Below are 27,293 nucleotides of genomic sequence, written 5' to 3'. Positions count from 1 at the left end.
AAAGACCAGGGCTGAGCCTGAAGTTTCACCCTGGGATTCCTTCCCATACTCCCCAAACCTCAGCTTCTCAGTCACAGGCCTCTGGCTCTGCATCCCTAGCTTTCTCATACATGATCCCTTTCCTATACTCCCAGGAGAAGTGACCACACTCCAAACCCTGGACCGAGAGCGGCAGAGCAGCTACCAGCTCCTGGTGCAGGTGCAGGATGGGGGCAGTCCACCCCGAAGTACCACAGGCACCGTGCACATTGCAGTGCTGGACCTCAACGACAACAGCCCCACCTTCCTGCAGGCTTCAGGGGCTGCTGGCGGGGGCCTTCCTGTACAGGTACGTGAGGTGGAAGAACCCTCCTCTGGGTTCTGAAGAAGTAAGAGGGAATGGGCATTTCTCCATACAGCTCTAGGTGTGGGTAAGAGAAACTGCTTTTGGGAACAGGTGTGAGAGCAAAAAGGGGGCTCTGCCTGCACATGGGTGAGGGGAACTCCATCCTGAGTTGTCTCAACAGAGGAGAGAAGAGAACTGTAGGTGAGTTTTGTGTCCCCACAGGTACCAGATCGTGTGCCTCCAGGGACACTGGTGACGACTTTGCAGGCCAAGGATCCAGATGAGGGGGAGAATGGGACCATCCTGTACACGCTGGCTGGTAAGGGCGTGGAGAGAAGAGAGTTGATGGGTTTGGCACACCCTAATGACCTGCTCCACTGTGGGACCCAGGCCCTCACCCTTCCACTGCCTGTCTCCAGGTCCTGGCTCAGAGCTCTTCTCTCTGCACCCTCACTCAGGGGAGCTGCTCACTGCAGCACCCCTGATCCGAGCAGAGCGGCCCCACTATGTGCTGATGTTGAGTGCTCACGACCAAGGCAGCCCTCCTCGGAGCTCCAGCCTCCAGCTGCTGGTGCAGGTATGGCTGCACCCCAAATCTGACCACTTGGCCACTGCTGTGGGCCTCCTCCAACAGCTCCACCTCTATTGGGTCCTATCCCCCTCTTCCTAGGCTACATCTGAGAACCCTCCCTGCTACCCATCGGGCCAATCCAGGCCCCCTTTTACATGGGTCCCCGATTTCTTCCTCTCGCCTCCATCCATAACAGGTGCTGCCCTCAACTCATTTGGCTGAGCCGCCGCCAGATATTTCAGAGCCAGACCCTGCAGCACCAGTACCTGTCGTGCTGACAGTGACAGCAGCTGAGGGGTTGCAGCCCGGCTCCTTGTTGGGCTCGGTGGCGCAGCCAGAGCCGGCGGGGGTGGGAGCACTCACCTACACTCTGGTGGGCGGTGCGGACCCAGACGGCACCTTCGCGCTGGACGCAGCCTCAGGGCGCCTATACCTGGCCCGGCCGCTGGACTTCGAGGCGGGCCCGGCGTGGCGCGCGCTCACCGTGCGTGCTGAGGGACTGGGAGGCGCGGGCGCACGACTGCTGCGCATACAGGTGCGCGTGCAAGACGAGAACGAGCACGCGCCGGCCTTCGCCCGAGACCCGCTAGCGCTGGCGCTGCCTGAGAACCCCGAGCCTGGAGCGGCGCTGTACACTTTCCGCGCGTCTGACGCTGACGGTCCGGGCCCCAACAGCGACGTGCGCTACCGCCTGCTGCGCCAGGAGCCGCCCACTCCTGCGCTGCGTCTGGACGCGCGAACCGGGGCGCTAAGCGCCCCGCGGGGCCTGGACCGCGAGACCACACCAGCGATGCTATTGCTCGTGGAAGCCACTGACCGGCCTGCTAATGCCAGCCGCCGCCGCACAGCGCGCGTTTCCGCGCGTGTCTTTGTTACTGATGAGAATGACAATGCTCCGGTCTTCGCCTCGCCCTCACGTGTGCGCCTCCCGGAAGATCAGCCACCGGGACTGGTGGCGCTGCATGTGGTAGCTTGGGACCCGGACCTGGGTGAAGCGGCAAGGGTGACCTATCGCCTTGCGACTGGCGGGGACGGTTACTTCCGGCTACACTCTAGCACTGGTGAGTTAGGTCTGGTGGGGGGGGGGGGTGGACACGACAAGGAGGGTGTGAATGTGGAGGGAGTAAGGTTTTCTTCCAACCCGCCCTACCCACGTAGGAGCTTTGTCCGTGGTGCGTCCCCTGGACCGCGAACAGCGAGCTGAGCACGTTCTGACGGTGGTGGCATCCGACCATGGCTCCCCTCCGCGCTCAGCCACTCAGCTCCTGACTGTCAGTGTCGTAGACGTCAACGATGAGGCACCTACTTTCCAGCAGCAGGAGTACAGCGTCATCTTGCGGGAGAACAGCCCGCCTGGCACATCTCTTCTAACTCTGCGGGCAACCGACCCTGACCTGGGTAAGACCTTGAATGGGGGTGGGAAGATGAGTTGAGAGAGGGTGGACTAGGGCAAGAAAGGCCAAAATTTATATAGATAAATAGATAAATAGATAGATAGATCCCCTGATCACCCTCCATGCTTCCCCTTCTCAGGGGCTAATGGAAAAGTGACCTATGGAGGCATCTCTGGTGGAAGCTTCTCCCTGGACCCAGACACTGGTGTTCTCACAACTCTTCGAGCCCTGGATCGAGAGGAGCAGGAGGAGATCAGCCTGACAGGTACACACTGACAGGACCCTGAAAGCCTGAGAGGTGTCGTCAGCTCCAGTGTTAACGTAGGCAGAAACACCAAATTACCTTCTAGAAGCTTCCACCCATTATAACACAGATTCTGTTACATTTTTTACTCCTTTTGGGGAGTCAACAGTTTGGCAGAGTGCAAAGTCATCTGATTCCTAGGCTGTCACCAGTGTGATCACACAAATTCTCAAATACAGGTCGCAACTATGCCCTGTAGGATTCACTCAGATCATACTCCAGACATTTAAGAGGAGCATATCGTTACTGAGTACATGAGAGGTGAAGTGACTTGCTTTAGCTAACACAGTTTGAAAGTGGCAAAGCTGGAACTTGAACCCAGACCTTTTGATACCTCATTTAATGCCTTTTCTGTCACACTACCACTAACCCAAGGTACATCTTGCCTGCATCAAGCAAGGGAGGTGGGAAGTAAATAACATCTCTGACACCTGTATATTTATGTGTGCATGTCCACATGTAGGTACCTATGCACTTGTGGGGTATGGAGAAATGGACATTTTATGTTTTCTGTGTGCACCTGTTGAACACCTATGGACACTAGACTTCTCCAGGGGATGGGAGCAGGCTAGAGCTCACTGATTTTGCTTCTTTATAGTGTATGCCCGGGACAAAGGATCACCCCCACTGTTGACCCATGTCACAGTGCATGTGGCTGTAGAGGATGAAAATGATCATGCCCCAACCTTTGGGAGTGCCCATCTCTCCCTGGAAGTGCCCGAGGGCCAGGACCCCCAGACACTTACCACCCTGCGGGCCTCTGACCCAGATGTGGGAGCTAACGGGCAGTTGCAGTATCGCATCCTGGGTGAGCACCTTCCCAATACCCACATGCCCAGCTGTACTCCTTGTCCGTCAGTATGTCAGGGTCTCCTTTTCCTTCTCTTTATATATTTCTCTTTTTCTTTCATGCATATATCTGTGACTCTGAGAGTCTCCTGTGTTTCTCCAGGTCATTATCATCTTCTATGTCTCTGTTTTTAACTTTGTTTCTTTTTCATTCTTGTCTCTCCCTATAGAGCAGTTGTTCTCAAACTTTTTGGTCTCAGGAACCCTTAACATTCTTAATTTTTGAGATCTCTGAAGAGCTTTTGTTTATATAATAGTGTGCTATAACATTATAATAAATATATAATATAAATATATCAGTATATAAATATTTACTATATTAGGTGTTAAAGTTGAGTAGATTATAAAATATTGCAAGGCAAGCCAAGGAAGTATACTATGTTAGGGATTCAAATAACAATTTGTTAGACAGTAATGAGATTGCCAAGATTATAGCAGGTGTAACTGAAGGTAAGCCAACAAAAACTGAATGAATCTCTGAACATATTTATGTTCTAAACTTTCTACCAAGAATATTCTAGGAAATACAAGAATGTATAAGCACACATTCCATTAACCATCCAAGTGATGATGTCATCACATGTCTCATGCCATCTGGACTCCACCGTACATTCGTGACATAATGAGAATGAAAAAGGCAATCTTAGTATGGCTATAAAAATAGTTTTGATCTTATGTACTCCCTTGAAAGGGTCTTGGGGGACTCCAGGGAGTTCCCCGACCACACTCTAAGATCAGCCACTTTATAGTGTATTTACCTTCTGTGTTTCTCTTTGTTTCTCTGCCTTTCTCATAATTTCTTTCTCTCTTTCTTTTCCCCTCTCTTTCCTCTCCCTTCCATCCCCTCTGTCTCATTCTTTGCTGTTGCCTGGAAATGAGCTGCACACCCATGGGCTGATACATGTTTATATGTACCCGCCCTCCTTTGCAGATGGAGACCCATCAGGAGCCTTTATCCTAGATCTAGCCTCTGGGGAGTTTGGCACCATGAGACCACTGGACCGGGAGGTGGAACCAGCATTCCAGCTGCGGATAGAAGCCCGGGATGGAGGCCAGCCAGCTCTCAGTGCCACTCTGCTTGTGACAGTTACAGTGTTGGATGCCAATGACCATGCCCCAGCCTTTCCTGTGCCTGCCTACTCTGTGGAGGTGCCTGAGGATGCACCTTCAGGGACTGTCCTGCTGCAGCTACAGGCTCATGACCCTGATGCTGGGGCCAATGGTCATGTGACTTACTACCTTGGTGCAGGTGCTGCAGGAATCTTCCTGCTGGAGCCCAGCTCTGGGGAATTGCGCACAGCTGCAGCACTAGATAGAGAGCAGTGTCCCAGCTATGCCTTTTCTGTGAGTGCAGTAGATGGTGCAGCTGCTGGGCCCCTGAGCACCACGGTGCCTGTCACCATCACAGTGCGTGATGTCAATGACCATACACCCACCTTCCCCACCAGTCCCCTGAGGCTGCGCCTGCCCCGTCCAGGCCCCAACCTCAGCACCCCTACCCTGCCTCTGGCCACTCTGCGAGCTGAAGACCGTGACGCTGGTGCCAATGCCTCCATCCTCTATCGGCTGGCTGGCACACCCCCTCCTGGCACCACTGTGGACTCCTACACTGGTGAAATCCGTGTGGCCCGATCCCCTGTATCCCTGGGCCCCCGGGATCGTGTTCTCTTCATTGTGGCCACTGACCTTGGCCGTCCTGCTCGCTCTGCCACCGGTGTTATCATTGTTGGGCTACAGGGGGAGTCTGAGCGTGGACCCCGCTTTCCCCGTGCTAGTAGCGAAGCTGTGCTCCGTGAGAATGCACCCCCAGGTGGGTCTCCAACCATGTCTTCTAGCCTTATATCTCTGTGCATGGGATGGATTTCTCCCTAAAAATGACCCCAAACTCCCTCAGTCTAGTGCTCACAGTCCAACCAATACCATCCTCTCTGCAGGGACTCCCATTGTCTCCCCCAAGGCTGTCCATGCAGGGGGCTCAAGTGGACCGATTACCTACAGCATTCTCAGTGGGAATGAGAAAGGAACATTCTCCATCCAGCCTAGCACAGGTGAGAGGTGGGAGCAGGGACCTCTGTGAAGGGACAGACTCCTAGGAGAGCTCCCCTTTGGGCCTAAGGAGGCTCTGGTGGGAGAGGGACTGCCTTTGAGTAAGAGGCCTCAGAGAGGGAGACTCCAGGATAAGGAAGATGCATTTTGCCTCCTCCCAGGTGCCATCACAGTTCGCTCAGCAGAGGGGCTGGACTTTGAAGCAAATCCACGGCTGCGACTGGTGCTGCAGGCAGAGAGTGGAGGAGCCTTTGCCTTCTCTGTGCTGACCCTAGCCCTGCAAGATGCCAATGACAATGCTCCCCGCTTCCTGCAGCCCCACTACGTGGCCTTCCTACCCGAGTCCAGGCCATTGGATGGGCCCCTGCTGCAGGTACGGGATATGATGGGAAGGTGGGGGACAGGCCTGATCAGCCTTGTCTGTACCCAGGTCAGTGCCAGCAGCCTCCTACTTTCACCAGGTGGAGGCAGATGACCTGGATCAAGGCCCCAGTGGACAGATCTCCTATAGTCTGGCTGCATCCCAGCCAGCACGGGGATTGTTCCATGTAGACCCAGCCACAGGCACTATCACTACCACAGCCATCCTGGACCGTGAGATCTGGGCAGAAACACGGTGAGCCCTGGCTCTACAGACCCCACGACCCCTTCCTGGGTCCATCCAGCTTCAAGCCCTGCCTTGAATCCCCCTGAGTCTAGACCACATCCTGAATTGCCCTAGCCCTGCCCAGTGTTCTTCCTTATCCCCAGACTCCTCCCTCAATTGTGTTCCCCCTGATTGTGTCCAGGCTGGTACTCATGGCTACAGACAGAGGAAGCCCAGCTCTGGTGGGCTCAGCTACCCTGACGGTAATGGTCATTGACACCAATGACAATCGCCCCACCATTCCCCAGCCCTGGGAGCTCCGAGTATCCGAAGGTGAGGGCTGCATAAAGTAAGAGGTACAAAGGGTGGTAGGGCAGCACTGTTCGCCATTCTGGGGCTCCAGAGGTGTCTTGAACCATGCCAAGCACATTTGTCCTGTGTATTGCAGATGCACTCTTGGGCTCAGAGATTGCACAGGTCACGGGGAACGACGTAGACTCTGGACCCGTGCTGTGGTATGTGCTGAGCTCATCTGGACCCCAGGATCCTTTCAGCGTAGGCCGCTACGGAGGCCGAGTCTCTCTCACAGGCCCCCTGGACTTTGAGCAGCGTGACCGCTACCACTTGCAGCTGCTGGCACATGATGGGCCTCACGAGGGCCGTGCCAACCTTACGGTGTTCGTGGAGGACGTCAATGACAATGCACCTGTCTTCTCACAGAGCCTCTACCAGGTACCAATGCACCTAGAAGTCCCCACATCTGGACCCAGGGTTTTCCATGTTGGAGAGAAGCAAGGAGGCTAGAAGAGTCTGAGATGGGCTGGACCTTAGAACTGACCTGAGGATGGAGCTCTGGGGGTGGGAGGTCCCATCTCACACCAGCCTTGCAATTCTGGGAACTATACCCAGGTTTTTTGTCCCATGCCCCAAAATGGGGGAAGGTAGGCAATTCAAATACTAGAAAGTATGGGCTCCATGCTGGAATGGATGCCAAGTAGGGCTCATGGGACCAATCTCCAGAACACTGGCTGAATGGATAGCAGGGCAGCATGGCCATAAACATTTGTGCTCACACCCCAGGTGACGCTGCTTGAGCACACACTCCCAGGCAGTGCCATTCTCTCCGTCTCTGCCACTGATCGGGACTCAGGTGCCAATGGTCACATCTCCTACCACCTGGCTTCCCCTGCTGAAGGCTTCAGTGTTGACCCCAACAATGGTGCGTCCTTCCCGGGATCTGACCCCTTATCTTTGACTGTGGGCCATATTCTGACCTCATTCCTGCAATTTCTTGCCCAAGCTCTTAACTTCTGGATCTCTAAACCAGGGAGGACATTTTTCCTCCTGTATCTCTATTTTAAGGCCTGTCCTGGCTGCATGTCTAGAAGCTGTTCCCTGAATCCTGGAGGCCATCCCATAATCTCCCAGCACACAGGCTATTCCCTGGAGTCTGACTTCTGAGGCCATTTCCTGGGCCCTGAAGGGTTACTTCCTCTGCTCACTCATAGTCTCTGCTGAATGCATGTTTCTCTCCATTCCCTTCTCATCTCAGGGACCTTGTTCACGACAGTGGGAACAGTGGCCTTGGGCCATGAGGGTCTAGGAGTGGTGGATGTGGTGCTGGAAGCCCGAGATCATGGGATGCCAGGCCGGGCAGCCCGAGCCACAGTGCATGTGCAGCTGCAGGACCAGAATGACCACACCCCAAGCTTCACATTGCCACACTACCGTGTGGCTGTGACTGAGGATCTGCCCCCTGGCTCCACTCTGCTCACCCTGGAGGCCACAGATGCTGATGGAAGCCGCTCCCATGCCACCGTGGACTATAACATTGTCAGTGGCAACCGGGGCCGAGTCTTCCAGCTAGAGCCCCGGCTTGCTGAAGCTGGGGAGAGTGGCGGACTAGGCCCCCAGGCACTGGGATGCCTGGTATTACTTGAGCCTCTAGATTTTGAAAGTTTAACCCAGTACAATCTAACAGTGGCTGCAGCTGACCGGGGACAGCCACCCCGCAGCTCAGCTGTGCCAGTCACAGTCACTGTGCTGGATGTCAACGACAACCCACCCGTTTTCACCCGAGCAGCCTACCACGTGGCAGTATCTGAGGACACACCTGTTGGAGCTGAGCTGCTGTATGTGGAGGCCTCCGATGCTGACCCAGGCCCTCATGGCCTTGTACGTTTCACCCTCAGCTCAGGTGACCCCTCTGGGCTCTTTGAACTGGACGAGAACTCGGGTTCCCTGCGACTGGCCCGCCCTTTGGACTGTGAGACGCAGGCTCGACATCAGCTTGTGGTGCAGGCTGCCGATCCTGTGGGTGCACACTTTGCTCTGGCACCAGTGACCATTGAGGTCCAGGATGTGAATGACCATGCCCCAGCCTTCCCACTGAACTTACTCAGCACCAGCCTGGCAGAGAACCAGCCTCCGGGCACTCTTGTGACTACTCTGCATGCAATTGATGGGGATGCCGGAGCTTTCGGCAGGATCCGCTACAGCCTATTGGAGGCCGGGCCAGGGCCTGAGGGACGTGAGGCATTTGCACTGAACAGCTCAACAGGGGAGCTGCGGGCACGAGTGGCCTTTGACTATGAGCACACAGGAAGCTTCCAGCTGCTGGTGGGTGCTGCTGATGCTGGGAATCTCTCAGCCTCAGTCACTGTGTCAGTGCTGGTGACTGGTGAGGATGAGTATGACCCGGTATTCCTGGCTCCAGCTTTCCACTTCCAAGTGCCAGAAGGTGCCCGGCGTGGCCACAGCCTGGGTCACGTGCAGGCCACAGACGAGGATGGAGGTGCCGATGGCCTGGTGCTCTATTCCCTTGCCACCTCTTCTCCCTACTTTGGTATTAACCAGACTACAGGTGCCCTGTACCTGCGGGTGGACAGCCGGGCACCAGGCAGTGGAACAGGCCCCTCTGGAGGTGGGGGCCGGACCCGGCGAGAGGCACCACGGGAGCTGAGGCTGGAAGTGGTGGCACGGGGGCCTCTGCCTGGTTCAAGGAGTGCCACAGTGCCCGTGACTGTGGATATCACCCACACTGCGCTGGGCCTGGCACCTGACCTCAACCTGCTATTGGTGGGGGCTGTGGCAGCCTCCCTGGGAGTGGTGGTGGTGCTTGCACTGGCGGCCCTGGTCCTTGGGCTGGTGCGGGCTCGTAGCCGCAAGGCGGAGACAGCACCTGGCCCAATGTCACAGGCAGCACCCCTGGCCAGTGGCTCATTGCAGAAGCTGGGCCGGGAGCCACCCAGCCCACCCCCCTCAGAGCACCTGTATCACCAGACTCTCCCCAGCTATGGTGGGCCAGGAGCTGGAGGCCCCTATCCCCGGGGTGGCTCCCTAGACCCTTCCCATTCAAGTGGCCGAGGCTCAGCAGAGGCTGCGGAGGATGATGAGATCCGCATGATCAACGAGTTTCCCCGTGTGGCCAGTGTGGCCTCTTCCCTGGCTGCCCGTGGCCCCGATTCAGGCATCCAGCAGGATGCAGATGGACTGAGTGACACATCCTGTGAACCGCCTGCCCCCGATTCCTGGTATAAGGGCCGAAAGGCAGGGCTGCTCTTGCCAGGTGCGGGAGCCACTTTATACCGAGAAGAGGGCCCTCCAGCCACTGCCACGGCCTTCCTGGGGGGCTGTGGCCTGAGCCCTGCACCCACTGGGGACTATGGCTTCCCAGCAGATGGCAAGCCATGTGTGGCAGGTGCACTGACGGCCATTGTAGCTGGCGAAGAAGAGCTCCGTGGCAGCTATAACTGGGACTACCTACTGAGCTGGTGCCCTCAGTTTCAGCCACTGGCCAGCGTGTTCACAGAGATTGCCCGGCTCAAGGATGAAGCACGGCCATGTCCCCCGGCTCCCCGTATTGACCCACCACCCCTCATCACTGCCGTGGCCCACCCAGGAGCTAAGTCTGTGCCCCCCAAGCCAGCTAGCACAGCTGCAACCCGGGCCATCTTCCCACCGGCCTCTCACCGCTCCCCCATCAGCCACGAAGGCTCCTTGTCCTCAGCTGCCATGTCCCCCAGCTTCTCACCCTCATTGTCTCCTCTGGCTGCTCGCTCACCTGTTGTCTCGCCATTTGGGGTGGCCCAGGGCCCCTCAGCATCAGCACTCAGCGCAGAGTCTGGCCTGGAGCCACCCGATGACACAGAGCTGCACATCTAGCTGTGGCCCAGGCTGGGCCCCGACCTGGGACACGTATAGTGTCCCCAATGCAGGCCCCATCTGAGCCTGCCCTGGGCAGCCTCAGACTGTGATTGGCCACAGGGGAGACCAGCTACCCATCCCAAACTCCTCCAGTAGGAGCAGGCTGCAATTCACCCCAGCCTTAGAGCACCAGCACCGCAGAGGCCCTGTGGGCAATGACCTGTGGCCAGGTCCAATGTGGGGAGAAATATGAAGGAGGCAGCAGCCCTGGGTTCTCTTCAGTGAGGGCTTCCTGTCCTGTGCCAGCACCTTGAGATGGAGCTGAGACTTTATTTATTGGGGGGTAGGGGGTGTGGGCAAAGCCCTCCAACCTTTTGGGCCCAGCTCCTTGGGTTCCACTCTACCCCTGCCCAGAACCAAGTGCCAATTCTCACTCTGGAGCCTTAATAAACTGCAGTTTGTATCCAGCGTCTGGCTCAGTTCTGTGGGGGCCAGAGGAATGGGGGGAGGATTGGAAGTCACCTGGCACATTGTGGACATGTCAGGAGGCACAGAGGGGTGGTGGGCATGGGCATGTAGGGTGGGGATGTCACTGGGAGCCATCTCTCTGCAATCAGCCTTTCCCTCACACAGGCAGGAGGCCAGGAGAAGGCAAGCAGTGCCCAGCAGAGAGATTGGTTGGGTGAGGAGAGGTCTTTGGGATGACTAGTTTCAGGCCTTAGGGTCTTCAAGGAGGTGGAAGGTGGATACAGGAACAGCCAGGTGGTTTATATGTTTTCCTTGGGGCCACTATATATGCACATGCAATGGGAGCTCAGATTTGTTGAGCCTTTGCTGTCAGACTCTGATGAGCGATTTGCCTGTTTTATCTCTACATTTTCACAACTATAGGACAGACCCCTTTTAATATTACTGCGTATTCTAAATAAAGAAACCTGGGCTCTGAGAGGTTAAGTGTATTTCCTAATACACTGCTAGGAGGAACCCAGGTCTTGGGTCTGTGGGCCTCTAGGGCTCCTTTCTTAACACCCCCTATCCCCTCTGGTGAGTCCTAGCTGGACTCTGGCAGTAGGGAGGGACCCTGGACTTATCCCAGGGTTTGGTGGGCCAGAGGGAGAATCCCAGTGGCAGCCTCAAAGAATTTAGGACCACCCACTTGAAGGAGGAGCCAGCACCATCACTAGTTTCTAGGCGGAAAGGCAGTACTGTGATAGGGGTTTCATGTGATCTGTCACATGACAGCAGATCTGCTGAGGGACGGAATGGGACTACGATCCTGGTGAGGAATTAAGAGGCCTTGGGAAAAGGGGATCACGTTGGAGGGAATACATGGAGGGTGGGGACAAAATGACAACCCCGTTTCCGCTGAAACCCACCTGCCACCCCTGCAGCCTCCTAGGGCTCCTAGCCCTCATCGTCGTGGGCACAGGCAGTTACACCCCGGAGCCTGACCAACAGCGGACGTGAGTTGATATAGCACTGACCACCCCCTTCCCTGTGTCCTGTCCTACACCTAGCTTCCCTCACCACCTAACAAGCTCCTGGTATTCACTCCATAGTCTCATCCCTGGGTTTCCAGGCTCAGTTGCCTATTATTCAATTCCTAAGCCATATGTGCCACTGGGATCCTACCCAAGCCACTAATTCTGAATCTTCCGTCACTATTTTCCATTGCCACTCTAACATAAACCATGTTCCTCACCCCACAGGCTGCCCCCAGGCTGGGCTTCCCTGGGCCGTGTGGACCCTGAGGAAGAGCTGAGTCTCACCTTTGCCCTAAGACAGCAGAACCTGGAAAGACTGTCTGAGCTGGTGCAGGCTGTGTCGGACCCTGGCTCTCCTCGATACGGTGCCTGTCGGGACTGGGGACAGGATGTGGGACACAGTGCAGGGACACAGGGCTGGGCTGAGCCTGGAACAGTGCAGGTCATGTCAGGGTCTCTGTGCTTTTGAGGGAGTGACATAGAGCAAATAAATGGCAGTAGCTCTCACAGAAGAGTTTCTGAATTAAAAAAGTGAACTGAATCTAAACTGTCCAAAACTACTTCCCCCTCAAAACTTTCTACCTTTGTTCATCAGGCTAGAAACCTAAAAGTGGATGTCCTTGACAGGAGCACAGGCTTTGTGATCAGATCTGGATTCGAAGTATGACTCTGCTATTTGCCAGCTACCAGACAAGTGGGGAAGTAGCTTCTAGTACAGATGCTCCTTAACTTACAATAGGGGTTATGTCCCAATAAACCCATCATAAGTTGAAAATATTAAGTCAAAAATGCTTTTAATATACCTAACCTACCAAACATCATAGCTTAGCCTAGCCTGCCTTAAATATGCTCAGAACACAATATCCAAAAACTGGTAGAGCACCAGTTGTTTACTCTCACGATCATGTGCCTAAGTGGGAGCTATGGCTTCCTGCCACTGCCTAGCGTCAGGCGAGAGTATCATAACTCAGAATTCAAAGTATGGTTTCTACTGAATGCATCTTGGTCTTGCACCATCGTAAAGTCGAAACATTGTAAGTCAGGGACTGTCTGTGTATCTAGGTCCTCATCAACTCAAGTTCCTCAAATCCACTCCTATTTACTGTCCCACTCACATACTAAGGCTGCTACTTCTAACTCTGAAGTAGCTGTTGGAATAGTCCACTTCTCACCTCCTTTGTTGCCACCAACTCAGTTGTTTATCTTCTCACCTGGCTGCTGCCCAGACCCCTGGCTGTCTCTCCCTCTCCACCCCACTCTCCACTCTCTTCCACACTCTGCTCCCAAATAGTCAATGTTTTCCTCCAATATTCGGCTCGTTTGTGTCCTTTCCCTGCTTGCAGCTTTTCAAAATGTGAAGAGGAATGGGGGTGGGGGGCAGTTTCAGATGCACCCAGGAGGCAGGTACTAGTGTGCACAGCTCCATACAGGAAAACAGTGACTCACCATCACATTAAGCTTAAAATCAACAAGGATGAAAATTTGAGCTAAATTAGATGTCACCTTGTAATTGGCTCTGAACACTTTGAAAACTTATTAGAGATAAGCTTAAAATGGACAGTTTCAATTTACGAACCTCATCTGTTTTTCATGATCATGGCAGTGCATGCTGTGGGGCAGCATCTGCAACCCAGTAGCCTTTTAGGATAAACCCATACTCCTGGCCCTGTCATTCCAAGTCTCTCTAGCTTTTCCCCTGATCCTCAGGTATAAGCTGTACCTGCACAGCCTCCCCTTTTGCTAGAAAGTTTCACTCATCCCTCAAGACTCTTCTCCAGGCTCCTGATTTTTCCTCACTGAGGCCCCAAAAGGGAAACCTGGAAAAGCAATGAATGAAGGCAAGAGCCTCTACTGAATTCCTGCAGGGAAATACCTGACTCTAGAGGATGTAGCTGAACTGGTCCGGCCATCACCACTGACCCTCCGCACGGTCCAAAAATGGCTCTTGGCAGCTGGAGTACGAAACTGCCACTCAGTGACCACACAGGACTTTCTGACCTGCTGGATGAGTGTCCGGTGAGAGAATGATTGCCCCGTGGATGGTACCAGTCACCCCATCAGGGACACTAGTCACCCCAATTGGAGGGAGTTGAGAGCTTGCTGGGGGCTGTGGGTGAGAGCTAATGCATGCGGAGACAACTAACTGCCCAGTGATGCTCATGCAGCCTCCTCTGCTCTGTTCCATGCCTTCTGACCTCTGTTTTCTGATCTCTGACCTCCAGACAGGCAGAGCTGCTGCTCTCTGGGTCTGAGTTTCATCGCTATGTGGGGGGACCTGCAAAGACCTATGTTGTAAGGTCCCCACATCCCTACCGGCTCCCGAAGGCTTTGGCCCCCCATGTGGACTTTGGTAACACCCAGTAGGGTTGGCGGGGTTGGGGCAGTCACAGCCAGGAGCTGGAAAAGTTTAGATGTCATGGGGAAAGTAGGGGAGATCAGTAGTAAAGTGGGGGTTGGAGTCTAAAAGATCTCCTCCTTAAACCTGATTTCCTTCCCACAGTGGGAGGACTGCACCGCTTTCCCCCCACATCATCTCTGAGGCAGCGCCCTGAGCCACAGGTGGCAGGGGCTGTTGGCTTGCACCTGGGGGTGACCCCATCCGTGATCCGTAAGCGATACAACTTGACAGCACAAGATGTGGGCTCTGGCACAACCAACAACAGCCAAGCCTGTGCCCAGGTGAGCCATACAGGAGCCCCAGGGTCCTTGAAACCTCCGCAGGGAGCCTGACCAGCCAAGGGTGCTCCTCCCCCCTATCCTGTGATCTGGGATGTTATTTCCTGCCATGACACTTTGGGCTATGTCCTCTGACCCATGATATCTGCTCTGACTCTGTCCATAGTTCCTGGAGCAGTACTTCCATGACTCAGACCTGGCTCAATTCATGCGTCTCTTTGGTGGAAACTTTGCACACCAGGCATCAGTAGCCCGTGTGGTCGGACAACAGGGCCGGGGCCGGGCCGGGATTGAGGCCAGTCTAGATGTGGAGTACCTGATGAGTGCTGGTGCCAACATCTCCACCTGGGTCTACAGTAACCCTGGTACTGCCCAGGGGCCTGGTTGGTGGGGAGAAGGGTAGGGGTCAGTGCTGATCCTTGTTCCCCCAAGAGAATCCCATGAACTAGAGGGAAGTCCTGACAAACCCCTCAGATGACTGCCTGTGCCCCTCCTCCCCACAAAAAATCCAGGCCGGCATGAAACACAGGAACCCTTCCTACAGTGGCTTGTGCTGCTCAGTAATGAGTCAGCCCTGCCACCTGTGCACACCGTGAGCTACGGAGATGATGAGGACTCCCTCAGCAGTGCCTACATGCAGAGGGTCAACACCGAGTTCATGAAAGCTGCCACTCGAGGTCTTACCCTGCTCTTCGCCTCAGGTGACCTCCCCTCACTCAACCTGGGACCTTTGACCCCACAGTGACCCCTAATCCTGAAAATCTGAATCATAATCTGAATTTAAAAGTGACCACTAACCTGATCTCTAAACTCTGACCTCTTGCAGTAATGACTAACAATTGAATTTTCTCTCTGACAGCTGAACCTACACACCAAACTCTGACCAGTTAATCTGTATACTAAACGTGGTCTCTCTCCCAGGTGACAGTGGGGCTGGGTGTTGGTCTGCCTCTGGAAGACACCAATTCCGTCCCAGCTTCCCAGCCTCCAGGTAAGCACCCCAGCTCACCACTTATCTCTGACCACCAACCTTTCATCTGTGATCTCATGATATGGAACTTTAGCCTTGACCCCACCAGGTGCCCCTATGGCTGAGCCTTAGCTTTACATGCCCTGGTTGCTGCACTCCCCTCTTCTTGTAGGTCCCAGGCCCCAAGTGTCCTGAGTATGACACAGCTCCCGGTGTTTATCTTCCACAGTCCCTAGGCATTTTAATGGAAGATTTGGTGGGTGTTGTGTAGAAGTATACAGTGACCTCAGGCCAAGCCTTCAGGGCTCAAAACCTTAGTCATTGCCACATACATGCTTCCCCACAGAGCCCAGCCCCTCCAGCAACACCTGGACCATACCCACCCACCCTCACACATTTTGGAGGAATCTTTAGGACAGCTACAGTCTAAGTGCTGTCTTCTGCCCTCAGTCCTTATGTCACCACGGTGGGAGGCACATCCTTCCAGAATCCTTTCCAAGTCACAAATGAGATTGTTGACTATATCAGTGGTGGCGGCTTCAGCAATGTGTTCCCACGGCCTTCATATCAGGTATGTGGTTGTTTATGAGGAAGGATCGGGAAGGTGGGGAGTTAGGAATCCTCTGTTCAGGAGACATACTCACTCAACAATGCCTTTCAGGAGGAAGCGGTAGCCCAGTTCCTGAGCTCCAGCCCCCACTTGCCACCATCCAGTTACTTCAATGCCAGTGGACGTGCCTACCCAGATGTGGCTGCACTGTCTGATGGCTATTGGGTGGTCAGCAACCATGTTCCTATTCCATGGGTGTCTGGCACCTCGGTAAGAATCAGCCTGGCCTCTAACCTTCAGGAACTACCCTCAGCCTGTACCCTGAACCCCTGACTTTTCAGAGACCTCTGATCCTTTCAAACATCCCTCCCCAAAAGTCCAATCACTCTGAACTCCTGATCTCTACTTGTACCCTCACCCTTGCAGGCCTCTACTCCAGTATTCGGAGGGATCCTATCCCTGATAAATGAACACAGAATCCTCAGTGGCCACCCTCCTCTTGGCTTTCTCAACCCAAGGCTCTACCAGCAGCACGGGGCTGGACTCTTCGATGTGAGTGTGAAAGAGAGGGGTGTGGCCATTTTCATGAGTATGGAGAATGCTAAGACAATTTGAGAACAGTTCTGATGGGGTATTATAGTGTTTGAGATGTGGATACAGGGTGACGGGGTGCTGTTAGTACTGGTACCAGCAGGCCCAGATCTGATGCCCATCTTATTCCCAGGTAAACCATGGCTGCCATGAGTCCTGTCTGGATGAAGAGGTGCAGGGTCAGGGTTTCTGCTCTGGCCCTGGCTGGGATCCTGTGACAGGCTGGGGAACACCCAACTTCCCAGCTCTGCTGAAGACATTAATCAACCCTTGACCCTTTCCTGCTAGGGGAGTGGGCCTATCCCTGGCCCCACAGCTGGTAGCTTGTTTCCTTTCTGCACTGTTGGAATCCCTGCTGAATCCTCACCTGCTGCAGACCAGCTAACCCTGAAGTATTATGTGACTTGACTCCCAACCCTACCCTTTTCCATCATACTCAGGTCTCCCTACTCCCACTCAGGTTCCTCTGCATATGCTATAACCAGCACTGTTTGGGAGCATCCCCCTCCCCCAGCCCCATTTCTTCTTTCTCTTTGCAACCAGGCTTTTCCGAAGGGTCATCTACACTGTTGCACCTCAATTCACTGCAATAGGACTTCTGCTTTCACTTTTTTACTCTTTCCTCCCCTAGCTCAGAAACAATGACCTCCCTGCTGCTTTATCAAGTGCACATTTCCCAATCTTTGCTTTATGGCCCTCTGTCATAGTTGCCCACTCCTTCTCCTTCCTTAGCTTCTAGGGCTTAAGTTCTTTTCTGGCCATTCCATCTTCCTCTGCTTCCTCACTGAAAGTTGGTGTACTTCATTACTGCAACCTTAGTCTTTTGCTCTTCTCACTCTACTCATTGTCCCCTAGAGCAAATCAATCATTGTCATCCACAGCCATCACCATCTCACTAAATCAGACTTTCCATCCAACAGCAATTGATACATCAAATGTAAGATGTGCAGTTTTCAACACTTCATCTCTCTTCCTTCTTCCCAATCCCAAACTATTCTCTCGTTTCTTCTTGGTAAATGACATTAAGCTTCTCCCAATCAATTCAAAGAGCTAAGTCATTCTAGACCATTACCTTCACTTCTCCCCTTCAATTAACAAGTCCTACTGACTTTACCTCTTAAAAATATCTTTATCAATCTACAAGCCCTGTCAATTATATTCGCCATGTATATCTAGAACTCATCTACTTTCTCTCCATCTCCACTGCTACTACATTAGCTTAAAGCCATATTCTCTTTCCTCTGAATTGTAGGAGGAGGCTCTTGGAAAAAAATGACCTTTCTTTCTGCCATTCCCTAAACCATCTTCCAGAGTAAAATGAAAATTTCATCAAGCCATTTACTTAAGACCCTTCAAAGATTATTGGATAAAGTTCAGGCTTTTTATCATGACTCACAAACCTGATCCCTTCCTTGCTATTTGTTCCTGGGTAACAAATTGTTTATCCTCCCTGCTCTCCCTCCAAACATATTCTTTCACTTGTGTTCAAGATATACCGTGCCCTTATCACTACCCCTGACTCTCCTTCGCTGGGTTGATTTCCAGGATTCTTTCCAGACTCAGCTCAAAAGCCACCTTCTCTTCTGAACCTTTTGGCCCCCTGAAGCAAGTTGATTTTGGTGTGGCACAAAAATCCTAGATTTTTGAAGCCAAATCTGTTTGATTCTTCTTCCTAATACAAACTAGTGGAGAGACTTGGGCAACTAAGCTCATCTCCCCGAGCCTATTCCTCACTTAAGTGAAGATAGCTATACCTGCCTCTCATAATAATCAGTGAACAATTAATTGGAATAAAGGTGATAGAGTGTCTGATACACATAAGTAGACTGCAGATGTTAATTCCCTTTTTTCCCCCGCACTGCACACTCCGTGTCTACCTCTAGTATTGTAACTCCCACGTAGCATTGAAATTGCCAGCTGACCTGTTTGCCTCCTTTTCTAAAACCGTTGGTGCCTAAAGGATTAGAATTTTGTTTTACCTACCTTTGTATTCCCAGGCCCCTAGCTCAGGATTGGCAAGTAGGAATTGAATAAATCTCTGCTGCATTGAAAACCTCACTCTTGCACTCACTGTGATTTTGCATATGTTGTTTACTCAGGCTGAAATACCGGTACCTTCCTCCCCTTCTAAGCGAAGCACTGCGTACACTTTTCTGTAGCCCTCACTTTTCACTTCTCCCGGCAGCTGGCGGGGAGGGAGGCTTTCCACCTCCACTACGAACCCTTAAAAGGCTGAACAAGGGAACTAGAAAGGATGCAGCCTGGCAGGCAACCGGTGGTCGAGCGGTGTCGGCACATAAAGCCCAAAGCAAGGTCTTTAGGAGTCATGCTGAATGAAGGTCCCAGGCCCACAAAAGACAGCCCTCGGCATTCCAGGGTTTTCCCACGAGGCGCCTAGTACAGCGGGACAGGAGGCGGAACGTCCTGGGCCGGCGTGGTTCTCTGAGATTTGGTCTCCGCCCTTCAGTCTGGGTCACCTAGCTCGGTATTCCCGCACCGGAAGGTGGGAAGCCCCAGGCAGAGAACGATCGCTGCTAGGAAGGTTAGGGAAGCGCGAAGCGTGTGACGTCACCCCGGTGTATGCGTAACGTGAACGGAAGCGGAAGCGGCTCTGTTCGCTGCCTCTCCCACCGGCCTGATGAGCTGCAGCGGCTCCGGCGCGGACCCCGAGGCGGCGCCGGCCTGCGCCGCCTCGGCCCCGGGCCCGGCCCCCGCGGTCTCGGCTCCCGCGGCGCTGCCTGCCGGCACCGCTGCAGAGAGCAAGGCCAGCCCCGCGGGAACAGCAGGAGGGTCTGGAGCCGCAGCAGGGGGCACGGGACCCGTGGCCGCGCGGGCCGGGGAGCCAGCCGAGCGGCGCGGGGCGGGTGAGATCCGGGACGGGTGAGGGCGAGGGCAGCGCCCTGGGCTGTGCCCATTGGTGGGGAGAGGCAGAGGGTATAAAGCACACCAAGTTGTGGCCCTGCGCTTTCCTCCTGTGTGTCTCAGTTTTCTGGTTCTCCTCCAGCTCCGGTGTCGGCAGGCGGCGCGGCACCCCCCGAGGGGGCCATGTCTAACGGGGTGTATGTGTTGCCGAGTGCGGCCAACGGAGACGTGAAGCCGGTAGTGTCCAGCACGCCTCTGGTGGACTTCCTGATGCAGCTGGAGGATTATACGCCTACGGTGGGCTTCCTGCCTGAACACGGATATTGGCCTGTCCCGCAAGCTTTCTGCCACCCAGCGTCCTTTTCTTGTATTTGTTCCCCTACTGTCTCTGGTGATGTATCCCCTCTACCCAAACTTGTTCACTTCCTGATAGACAGACTTGTTCGCGTGCCCCCACCCTCTCAGTCTCAGCCCAGCGGTGCATAAAGCAGACCCTGACACAGTTCTCTTGATTTCTCAGATTCCAGATGCAGTGACTGGTTACTACCTGAACCGCGCTGGTTTTGAGGCCTCAGATCCTCGCATGTGAGTAAATTCTGAACAGGTTAAATTCTGAACTTTGGGTGTTTGTGTGGAGTTTGCTGTCCATCTCTTTATACCAGTTTTGTTTTTTTCTCTAGAATTCGGCTCATCTCCCTAGCTGCCCAGAAATTCATCTCAGATATTGCCAACGATGCACTACAGCACTGCAAAATGAAGGGCACAGCCTCTGGCAGCTCCCGAAACAAGAGCAAGGTGTGAGGGGAGGCTCATTGAATCAGTAATTACCTCCCACAGCAGTGGAGGCTTAAGTATTCTGAAACCCCTTTGGGGAAACTAAGCCCTAGGGGAGGTAACAAAAAAACAAAACAAAGAAAAAACCCTATTCAGGGTCACCCACCTAGGATTGAAATCAGGATTCCTGTGTTCAGCTGGTACTCTTCCCTTTTCCCTCAGGACCGGAAGTACACTCTAACCATGGAGGACTTGACCCCTGCCCTCAGCGAATATGGCATCAATGTGAAGAAGCCGCACTATTTCACCTGAGCCACCCAACCTATATGTACTTTTCTGTTCCCTTGTGCCCACACCGGCCTGTTTTCGTAATAAACTTTATTGTGACAGGCAGGGTTGATCCCTCCCGTGCTGGGAGACACTGTGTGGCAAGTGACAAAGCTCTGGGCCCAGCCTCTTTTGGGGCCACAGTGGTAGGGATGAGGGCAGGGAGTGGGCCCCATGGCTGGGGTAGTACCATGACTGGAGGCAGGGGGGCAACCAGAGGCCTTCTGTTTTGGGGAGGCGCACTCCCCTCTGTCCCCACACCTCTGGAGTTTAAGCAAGAGCTTTCCAGCTCTACTTGTCCTGCATCTTCTCCAGGATAGGCACAATCATGTCAAACTTGGGTCGCTTAGCAGGGTCTTCATTCATGCAGATCTTCATGAGCTTACACACATGGGGGGAAATGCCTGGTGGGATGGTAGGCCGAAGGCCTTCTAGTGCCACCTGTAAATACATGGAAAAACAAGGTGGGTCTCAGAACTTGAGTCTTATATAAGGAGAGGCCCCCAGTCCTCAGGATGGGATCACTATTTGAACAAAATGTGGGGAAAGTCCAACCCCTCTACAATTACTGTCTCTACCACCGCCATTTCCCCAAGACAAGTGTGCTCTCACCTTCATTCCAATCTCCATGTTGGAGAGATCAGCAAAGGGTACTTCCCGTGTCACCAGCTCCCACAGAAGCACTGCAAAACTCCACATGTCTGCTGAGCGTCTGTTTGTGTCTTCGGGCTTCTTCTGCAGAGCTGGAGGGACAGGGCTTATCTGTTCCAGCGTCCTGTCCTGTCCCTGCCTCCTTCCACTGCTACTGTGCTGGCCCTCCTCCACCTCCTACATGCCCTCACTCACCTTCAGGGGCCACCCAGGCAGGTGCATACATGCGCCCAGGGCATTGGAAGGAGAATTTGACGTCAGCCATGCTGATTCGGGCAGTCATGTCCTCATCAATCTGAGGAGAAGGCAGATATGTAGAAGGAGGTAAGTCCTATTCTAGATAGGGAATGGTCTTCTGATGGACTGAGCCCAGAGTGAAGTTGCGACCTCACCATTACACTACGGCTATTTAGTGCATGTCGTGGGATGAGGGGCTCTAGTGTATGTAGGAAGGCCATGCCCCTTGCCATATCCAGTGCAAACTTCACAGCCTGGCTCTGGTCCACGACAAAATCTAGGAGAGGAATCAAGAGTCAAATAGTTTGGAGAGGCTCCCACACCCTCTCCCCGCTTCAGTGAGACCTGGTGTCCCCTACTCACTGGTGCCTTCATGTAGTACATTGTACAGGGATCCATATGGCATCCAGTGTGTGATGAGGGTCGGGTGAGGAGCAGGTGGAGACTGACAGAAACCTAGCACTGGGAGCACATTTGGATGCGAGAAAATCCTGGGAGAGGAAGAGAGTGTCGGCTGAGACCCAGCGTAAAACATCTCCTTGGGTGCTAGTCAGGTTTCCTTGGAAGCAGCAGCTTCCGGTTTAGGCCTTGCCCCACCTGAGTCGGGGACACTCCTCATTGAAGTCCCTGCTCTTCCTTGTACTCCAGTCTCGAACCTTCAGCACCTTTACCACGATGTCATTGCCCTGCCAGCGGCCCTTCCACAGCTGAAGAACAGGTAAGGATTAGGAGGCTTTAACTAAGGCTATCACTTTCATACCCATTAACTGGAAAAGAACTTAAAAGTGGTGCAAAAAGTGGAGCAGAGCATATAATCTGGGGGGTTTGGGAAGGGAGGAGCACAAAAGGCAGGGGTCACCTCTCCAGAGTGATTCTCATTGAGCTTCGCCAGGAAGTTGAGCTGTTTGAAGTCAATGCCAGAGTGTTTGTTGAGAGTCCCATTTCCTGAGAGAGTGAGCAGGTCAGATACCCAGCTTCCCCCTAACCCAGCCCAAAGAGCCCTGGGATTATTCCCTATAACCACCCCTCCCCTCACAACTGACTCACTGGGCCGAGTGCGGGTGGTCCCTTTCCAGAATGTGTCCTTGTATGGTATACGATTGAGATTCTGGCCCATCTTCTCTGCCCGCTCTGAGGAAGAAAGACAAACAATCTTGGCCTCAGCTGTGGTACAGGAGGAGACAGGCAGGGACAAGACAAGAGAACACAGCTGAGGGGCAGAGGACGGACCTCGGAGCAGCTCTCTCAGAGGTGCTTTGGCTTTGTCCACAGGCATTTCTCCATACTTATTGCAGATGCTGACAAGGGCCCCATTAGCCACCAGGTCCTGGAATAAAAAGGTGATTGTGATGAGGGCCCCACTACCTCCCTCAAGAGTCACAACCAACCATGAAGGCAGATGCAATACAAACCCTGTGTCATATACTTGGTACTGCTCACAGGATTGGTTCAAGATTCCAGACTTGATTTTACTGAGGCTCAGACTTTACTTCCCACCCACCCCAGGGCTTGGGGCCTAAGTACATACCTCTGCCACCTGATCTTGACCCCAAAAACAGGCATAGTGCAGGGGCACATTCCCATGTTCATTCACTGCATTGATGTCAGCTTTGTACTGCAGCAGCTGATCCCCACAGCCAGGTAGAAGAGACAGAAGGCATAGTCAGTCCCAAAGGAGAGATGGGTGTTGAGGCATATGAGGAAGGAAAAGAGTACACATGCTTTCCCCAGTATGTTACAGTGCCTGAGACTGACTTCTAGGCATGTACACGAATGTAGGGCATGCAAGGATCATATATACCTTCTGTACAATATCACGGTGTCCGTGGCTGGCTGCCAGGTGCAGGGGGGTGTCATCCCCACGGTTCATCACATTGATTCGTGCCCCCCGCATGATCAGCATCTCAACTATAGCAGAGCGGCCCTCTCGGCAGGCCCAGTGCAAGGGGGAGAAGCCATGATCGTCCCTTTGAAGGAAGGGGCAATGGTCATTTATCTGGAGGTGGAATGGGAGCAAGGGCCTCAGTACAGGAAAAACTGATAGTCCCTCTGCTTACTCACTCTGGGGAACCTTACCTCTCCAGGACTTTAATTCTTATTCTTGCCAGCAACTCCCAAAGCTGTCCTATTCAGACCTTCCCCAAGCTTCAGTTCCAGCCCTCAACAAGTCCATGATTCTTGGTTTTCAACACTATCTACCACCAGCCTTTCTTCCCTGACATGCCCTATCTCATTAAATGGTAGCATTCTTCACCTGGTGTCCTCTGCATCCCTTTTGCAACATCTGTTGGTCCTTTCTGTTTTCCACTGCATCTTGTACATCCCCCTACTATAATACTTATGACACTGGATTGTAAAACTTCATTAATGGGCTGTCTTGTCAGACTGTAAGCTTCTTGAGAGAATGGACTGACCACAGGCGTTTGGTGCATGTTGAGGGGTGTGGTCTTGGAGAAGGAAGGCCACAACTTGGGGGAGAGGGAGCAAACTTACTGATTGGGTCTGGTACTGAAAATAAAATCTAAAAATGTAATGGAATTAAAATGACATTTTGGAAGGGATTGTAATGAAAAACAGAAATGCTTTTGATAAGTCATTACTGATGAGGCAGATAGCAAACCCACATATGAAACAGGATTCCTCTATGCAATCCAGGGCACGGAAAATGAGAAAATAAGAATGGCTTCTGTAGAAATGAAACTGTACCTGACATTTTTTTTTTTTGTTTTGCCCTCAAGGACGTGTATTTTGTAAAGTAAAGGAAGTGTACCAAAAAGTCCCAAACAATTGGGTGGGAGCTGGGCCTGCCTGACAGCCTGGGGCCATAAAAGGAAATTCCCTCCAGTCCAGGAGGCAGATCCAAGGGGCGGAGCAAGGGGCGGTCTGTGGTTTGGGCAGGCTGCCTCCGGATGCCTTAGTGCTGTGGTCACTTCCCATGTGGGAGTTCGAGATGGGGCCTGGAGCTGATCAGGGGTCTGGCCACTGCTGGCCACCCAGATACCCCAACAGCTAATGGGAGGGGGGGGGCGTGGCCCTTAACGTAAATGATTTCCTTCCACTGCTGCCTTCAATTGCTCACAGAGATAGCCAAAAGCTTTCCTGAGATGTAGGGGTCCTCCCCCTCCCCAAAGCAATTACCACCCCCTGCTTATCAGTCAGTTTTACCTCCCAACTCTTTAATTTGTGCCTTGGCTTAACAGTCTTCCCCCCAGTCTATGGCCCCAGAGCAGGCCAGAGCCCGAAGGCAAAAAGTATGGGTAGGATTCTGCCCACTGGCGGCTGCCTGTCACCTCAGGGCCTTGACTTTAATCCCAAAGAGACCAGCAGGGAATTCATCCCCACCTCATATCCATCATATGGCCAGCTTGGTCCCCCAAAACCTATCCCCTCAAACCAACAACGCCTTCCAGTTTCACTAGTGCCACCCCTTCACCTTTTGGCAGCAGAGTCTAGATATGACACCCACTGGACAACTTTGCCTAAGCCTTTATAACACCACCAACAAAAGAGTAATGGTGCCCACTATTAAAGCACCCTTTAAGGAATTATATGTATAATGGAACAAGTGACTGTGAATAATGGAGAAGGACTACAGAGCCTAATGGGAACCACTGAGCCTAATAGCCTGAATGAAGATGACAGGCGATTCTTACCTCTCAAACCTAAAAACTAAACTCTGCCAACCTTAAAAAATAAATTTTAAAATAAAGAAAAATTAAAATTCATCCTGAGTCAACATCACTGTTGTTTTTCTTGCCTTCCAGGCTCAGCCAACCTCATTTAACCTGGCACAAGGCCCCTGCCTTGAGGTCAGGCATTAAGTCTGATTCTCCACCTCTAGCTCCCAGCCTTCATTTTAGTAGAGTTCTTTAAATGAAGGAACCTAGTGTACTCTGGATTCTTTGCTTCTTTTCCTCTCACAGAGATCATCAAATATATCATTAACTAATTGTAAATTCAATGTTTACCTTAAAGTGATCTAGTTCTTTGATCTCTCGGGAGCCTATACTACTGTTGACCACACCCCCTTCATTGCACCAGTCACTTCTCTAAGGTTTACCAACATTCTCCTGTTTCTCCCTCAACCTCCAGTTGTTCCATTTAAGTCTTACAGGTTTCTCCTCTTCTCTCCTTCACACCCTTATCTTCAGGTATCATCTATATGCTAATATCTCCAAAATCTTTGTCTCCACATCAGACCTCCCTCCTGAAATCTAAATCCGTATGACCAACAACCTACTAAGCATTTCTACTTCACTGTCACTTTAACATGTCTAGAGTGGAGCTCATCATCCTTCAATCTTGCCCATCTCAATAAAAGGAACCACCATCTACCCAAGTACCCAAGCCAAAACCTTGGTCATTGTCTTTGACCTTCCTCACTTCCCACACCAAGTCTCACCATTTTTTAAAAAATAATTACAGTTTCCAATGATAGTTCAATATTATTCGGTATTAGTTTCAGCTGTACAGCATAGTGGTTGGACAATCATATATTTTACAAAGTGTTTCTCCTGACATTTTCACCAATCCTTCATCATAAAGATTTCAGGAATCTGATCTTTCTTTTTCACCCACCCGCATTCTAGTCCAAGACACCACCCCTTCTGGGATGAACTAGGCAATTGCCTCTCTTCACAATGCACTTCAAAAGGCATCCAAGAGGACACTTCGCAAGTGGGCAATCTCATGTCACTACATGGCTTTAAATCCTGCTTCTTAGAATAAAACCTTAATATAGCCTAAATATCCTTGCATGATCTGGCTGACCCTTGCAGACTTTTCCAGTCTCCTGTCATTCTCCACTTGTACCGAATGCTTCAGGCCACAGAAGCCCAAAGAGGATTTCTATCCTCCAGCCATGTAAAACTCTGGACAATTTCCAGGCACTCTGCTCTGTCTTGCCTCCTTACCCATGCAGCTCACTGAGGCCAGAAAGCTCTCTGCAGCCTCTGCCAATAACACTCTTATTTAGCAGTCAAGATTCAGCTCAAACAAGCTTCCTCTGTGGTGACCCTGTGCTGCTACCACCACCACCACCACCACCAGCAACACACACACACACACACACACACGGGCTGGGCACTCATCACACTGAATAGGAAAGTCAGCTGCTCCACCAGACGTGAGCACCTCACATCACGGAGAGGAGAATGTCTTTGCTCTTCCTCTCACCCACCCTCCACCTCAGCTCACCCCTGGTTGAGGTCATTCTCCGTGTTGTCCAGCCACAGGCGAACGGCAACAGCGTTGCCCTCCCGGCACTGAGTGAAAATGTCGTCCATAGCAGCGTCCCGGCCCTAAGTCCCCTGGTTTGGGGAAGTCTGGGGACTGTGGAGAGATCCAGGGAACGGGAGTGAGCCCCAAACTTTGTCCCCTGAAGTAGAGAAGTGTTTGTGTTAGGATGGGAGTCTGGGTGCTGCGTCCCCAGTTAGTAGAGATCTGGGAAGGAGTTCAGGGCAACGGGATGATCCCAAACTGTGTGAGCGAAAGACAAGTCCAGGCGAGGTAGGGGGTGATGAGGAGGTAGTATCCAGGGAAGAGATGTCAGCGAGCAAGCACTAGAACCCAATCCGCTACCAGAGCTGGGAGAGGGAGGAAGTTCAGGTTCTCTATTCTCTGGGGAAGGAGATCAGAAGTCTTTCTCGGGGGTGGCCATCGTTCCCATCTCGGAACTTAGGCTGAGTTAGGGGTGACGGACCAGCAGGGCTCGCGACTTGGGGGAAGGGGCACAGGTTTCCACGCACTCACCGGGACTCGGGATGTAGGTGCCTTCTCCGGGAAACTCCCGTCCGGCCGCGCCCGCCGCTTGGCCCCACCCCTGGCCCTCCGGGGCCCCGCGGGCCTCCCTTCCTCCGTCTTCCTTGCCTTTCTAGCCCACCCAATCTGTAAACTCGATGGTTTTCGGCACTGCGCAGGCCGCTCTATCCAGCCTGGTTTCCGGTTCTGT

At 52.9% G+C, this 27,293-nt stretch overlaps 4 protein-coding genes across 6 annotated transcripts in view; 3 read left to right on the top strand and 1 right to left on the bottom strand.

Annotated features, from left to right (window-relative positions):
- The window catches only part of DCHS1 (dachsous cadherin-related 1), a 37,986-nt gene extending 27,302 nt beyond the window's left edge, over positions 1 to 10,684 (top strand). Inside the window, exons 7-21 of the mRNA XM_045839491.1 lie at positions 135 to 328; positions 548 to 644; positions 745 to 902; positions 1,093 to 1,957; positions 2,055 to 2,294; positions 2,430 to 2,555; positions 3,193 to 3,402; positions 4,375 to 5,253; positions 5,378 to 5,491; positions 5,651 to 5,862; positions 5,951 to 6,105; positions 6,278 to 6,408; positions 6,524 to 6,807; positions 7,156 to 7,294; positions 7,628 to 10,684. Coding sequence (XP_045695447.1) covers positions 135 to 328; positions 548 to 644; positions 745 to 902; positions 1,093 to 1,957; positions 2,055 to 2,294; positions 2,430 to 2,555; positions 3,193 to 3,402; positions 4,375 to 5,253; positions 5,378 to 5,491; positions 5,651 to 5,862; positions 5,951 to 6,105; positions 6,278 to 6,408; positions 6,524 to 6,807; positions 7,156 to 7,294; positions 7,628 to 10,239 — 6,416 coding nt within the window. The 3' untranslated portion in view covers positions 10,240 to 10,684. The remainder of the gene's footprint in view (positions 1 to 134; positions 329 to 547; positions 645 to 744; positions 903 to 1,092; positions 1,958 to 2,054; positions 2,295 to 2,429; positions 2,556 to 3,192; positions 3,403 to 4,374; positions 5,254 to 5,377; positions 5,492 to 5,650; positions 5,863 to 5,950; positions 6,106 to 6,277; positions 6,409 to 6,523; positions 6,808 to 7,155; positions 7,295 to 7,627) is intronic.
- Positions 10,685 to 11,436: 752 nt separating this feature from the next.
- Positions 11,437 to 18,550, top strand: TPP1 (tripeptidyl peptidase 1). Of its 2 annotated transcripts, XM_045839522.1 has the most exons (13): positions 11,437 to 11,500; positions 11,613 to 11,684; positions 11,931 to 12,070; positions 13,571 to 13,721; positions 13,928 to 14,055; positions 14,206 to 14,384; positions 14,548 to 14,746; positions 14,894 to 15,082; positions 15,303 to 15,372; positions 15,802 to 15,922; positions 16,013 to 16,171; positions 16,328 to 16,453; positions 16,626 to 18,550. In XM_045839522.1, the coding sequence occupies exons 1-13, from the start codon at positions 11,457 to 11,459 to the stop codon at positions 16,764 to 16,766; spliced, it is 1,719 nt and encodes a 572-aa protein (XP_045695478.1). In that variant the 5' UTR covers positions 11,437 to 11,456; the 3' UTR covers positions 16,767 to 18,550. The 2 variants fall into 2 exon arrangements, with proteins under 2 accessions (XP_045695478.1, XP_045695479.1); XM_045839523.1 differs by lacking the exons at positions 13,571 to 13,721; positions 13,928 to 14,055.
- A 544-nt stretch (positions 18,551 to 19,094) lies between these two features.
- On the top strand, positions 19,095 to 20,521 carry TAF10 (TATA-box binding protein associated factor 10). The gene is made up of 5 exons (XM_045839529.1): positions 19,095 to 19,356; positions 19,497 to 19,651; positions 19,875 to 19,939; positions 20,035 to 20,149; positions 20,351 to 20,521. Exons 1-5 carry the CDS (start codon positions 19,131 to 19,133, stop codon positions 20,438 to 20,440), a joined length of 651 nt encoding a protein of 216 aa, XP_045695485.1. The 5' UTR covers positions 19,095 to 19,130; the 3' UTR covers positions 20,441 to 20,521.
- ILK (integrin linked kinase) lies at positions 20,490 to 27,226 on the bottom strand. Of its 2 annotated transcripts, XM_045839527.1 has the most exons (13): positions 27,095 to 27,226; positions 26,540 to 26,674; positions 23,145 to 23,310; positions 22,872 to 22,967; positions 22,574 to 22,670; positions 22,391 to 22,474; positions 22,203 to 22,288; positions 21,941 to 22,050; positions 21,707 to 21,834; positions 21,499 to 21,620; positions 21,302 to 21,401; positions 21,068 to 21,198; positions 20,490 to 20,896 (listed from the first exon to the last, which is right to left on the bottom strand). In XM_045839527.1, exons 2-13 carry the CDS (start codon positions 26,626 to 26,628, stop codon positions 20,747 to 20,749), a joined length of 1,359 nt encoding a protein of 452 aa, XP_045695483.1. In that variant the 5' UTR covers positions 26,629 to 26,674; positions 27,095 to 27,226; the 3' UTR covers positions 20,490 to 20,746. The 2 variants fall into 2 exon arrangements, with proteins under 2 accessions (XP_045695483.1, XP_045695484.1); XM_045839528.1 differs by lacking the exon at positions 27,095 to 27,226 and having other exon boundaries at positions 23,145 to 23,339; positions 26,540 to 26,675.
- Between the last annotated feature and the right edge of the window lie 67 nt (positions 27,227 to 27,293).

The sequence above is a fragment of the Phyllostomus hastatus genome, unplaced genomic scaffold (assembly GCF_019186645.2).
Source record: "Phyllostomus hastatus isolate PE091 unplaced genomic scaffold, TTU_PhHast_1.1 phas_contig_304, whole genome shotgun sequence".
Taxonomy (NCBI): Eukaryota; Metazoa; Chordata; class Mammalia; order Chiroptera; family Phyllostomidae; genus Phyllostomus; species Phyllostomus hastatus.
Note: the sequence above shows the minus strand (reverse complement) of the source record. Positions and strands in the feature narration are given on the sequence as shown.

Bases quoted from the DNA above. Each gene is read 5' to 3' on its own strand.
- ILK (XM_045839527.1), bottom strand. From the start codon at position 26,628: ATGGACGACATTTTCACTCAGTGCCGGGAGGGCAACGCTGTTGCCGTT. The intron at 22,051-22,202 runs GTGACCCCTGCC...CCTGTTCTTCAG, and splicing joins ATGAGAATCACTCTGGAGAG to CTGTGGAAGGGCCGCTGGCA. The intron at 21,199-21,301 runs GTGAGTGAGGGC...CTGTCCCTCCAG, and splicing joins TGCCTGGGTGGCCCCTGAAG to CTCTGCAGAAGAAGCCCGAA.
- TAF10 (XM_045839529.1), top strand. From the start codon at position 19,131: ATGAGCTGCAGCGGCTCCGGCGCGGACCCCGAGGCGGCGCCGGCCTGC. The intron at 19,940-20,034 runs GTGAGTAAATTC...TTTTTTCTCTAG, and splicing joins GAGGCCTCAGATCCTCGCAT to AATTCGGCTCATCTCCCTAG. The intron at 20,150-20,350 runs GTGTGAGGGGAG...CTTTTCCCTCAG, and splicing joins GCTCCCGAAACAAGAGCAAG to GACCGGAAGTACACTCTAAC.
- TPP1 (XM_045839522.1), top strand. From the start codon at position 11,457: ATGACAGCAGATCTGCTGAGGGACGGAATGGGACTACGATCCTG. The intron at 15,083-15,302 runs GTGACCTCCCCT...TCTCTCTCCCAG, and splicing joins TACCCTGCTCTTCGCCTCAG to GTGACAGTGGGGCTGGGTGT. The intron at 15,373-15,801 runs GTAAGCACCCCA...TTCTGCCCTCAG, and splicing joins CCCAGCTTCCCAGCCTCCAG to TCCTTATGTCACCACGGTGG.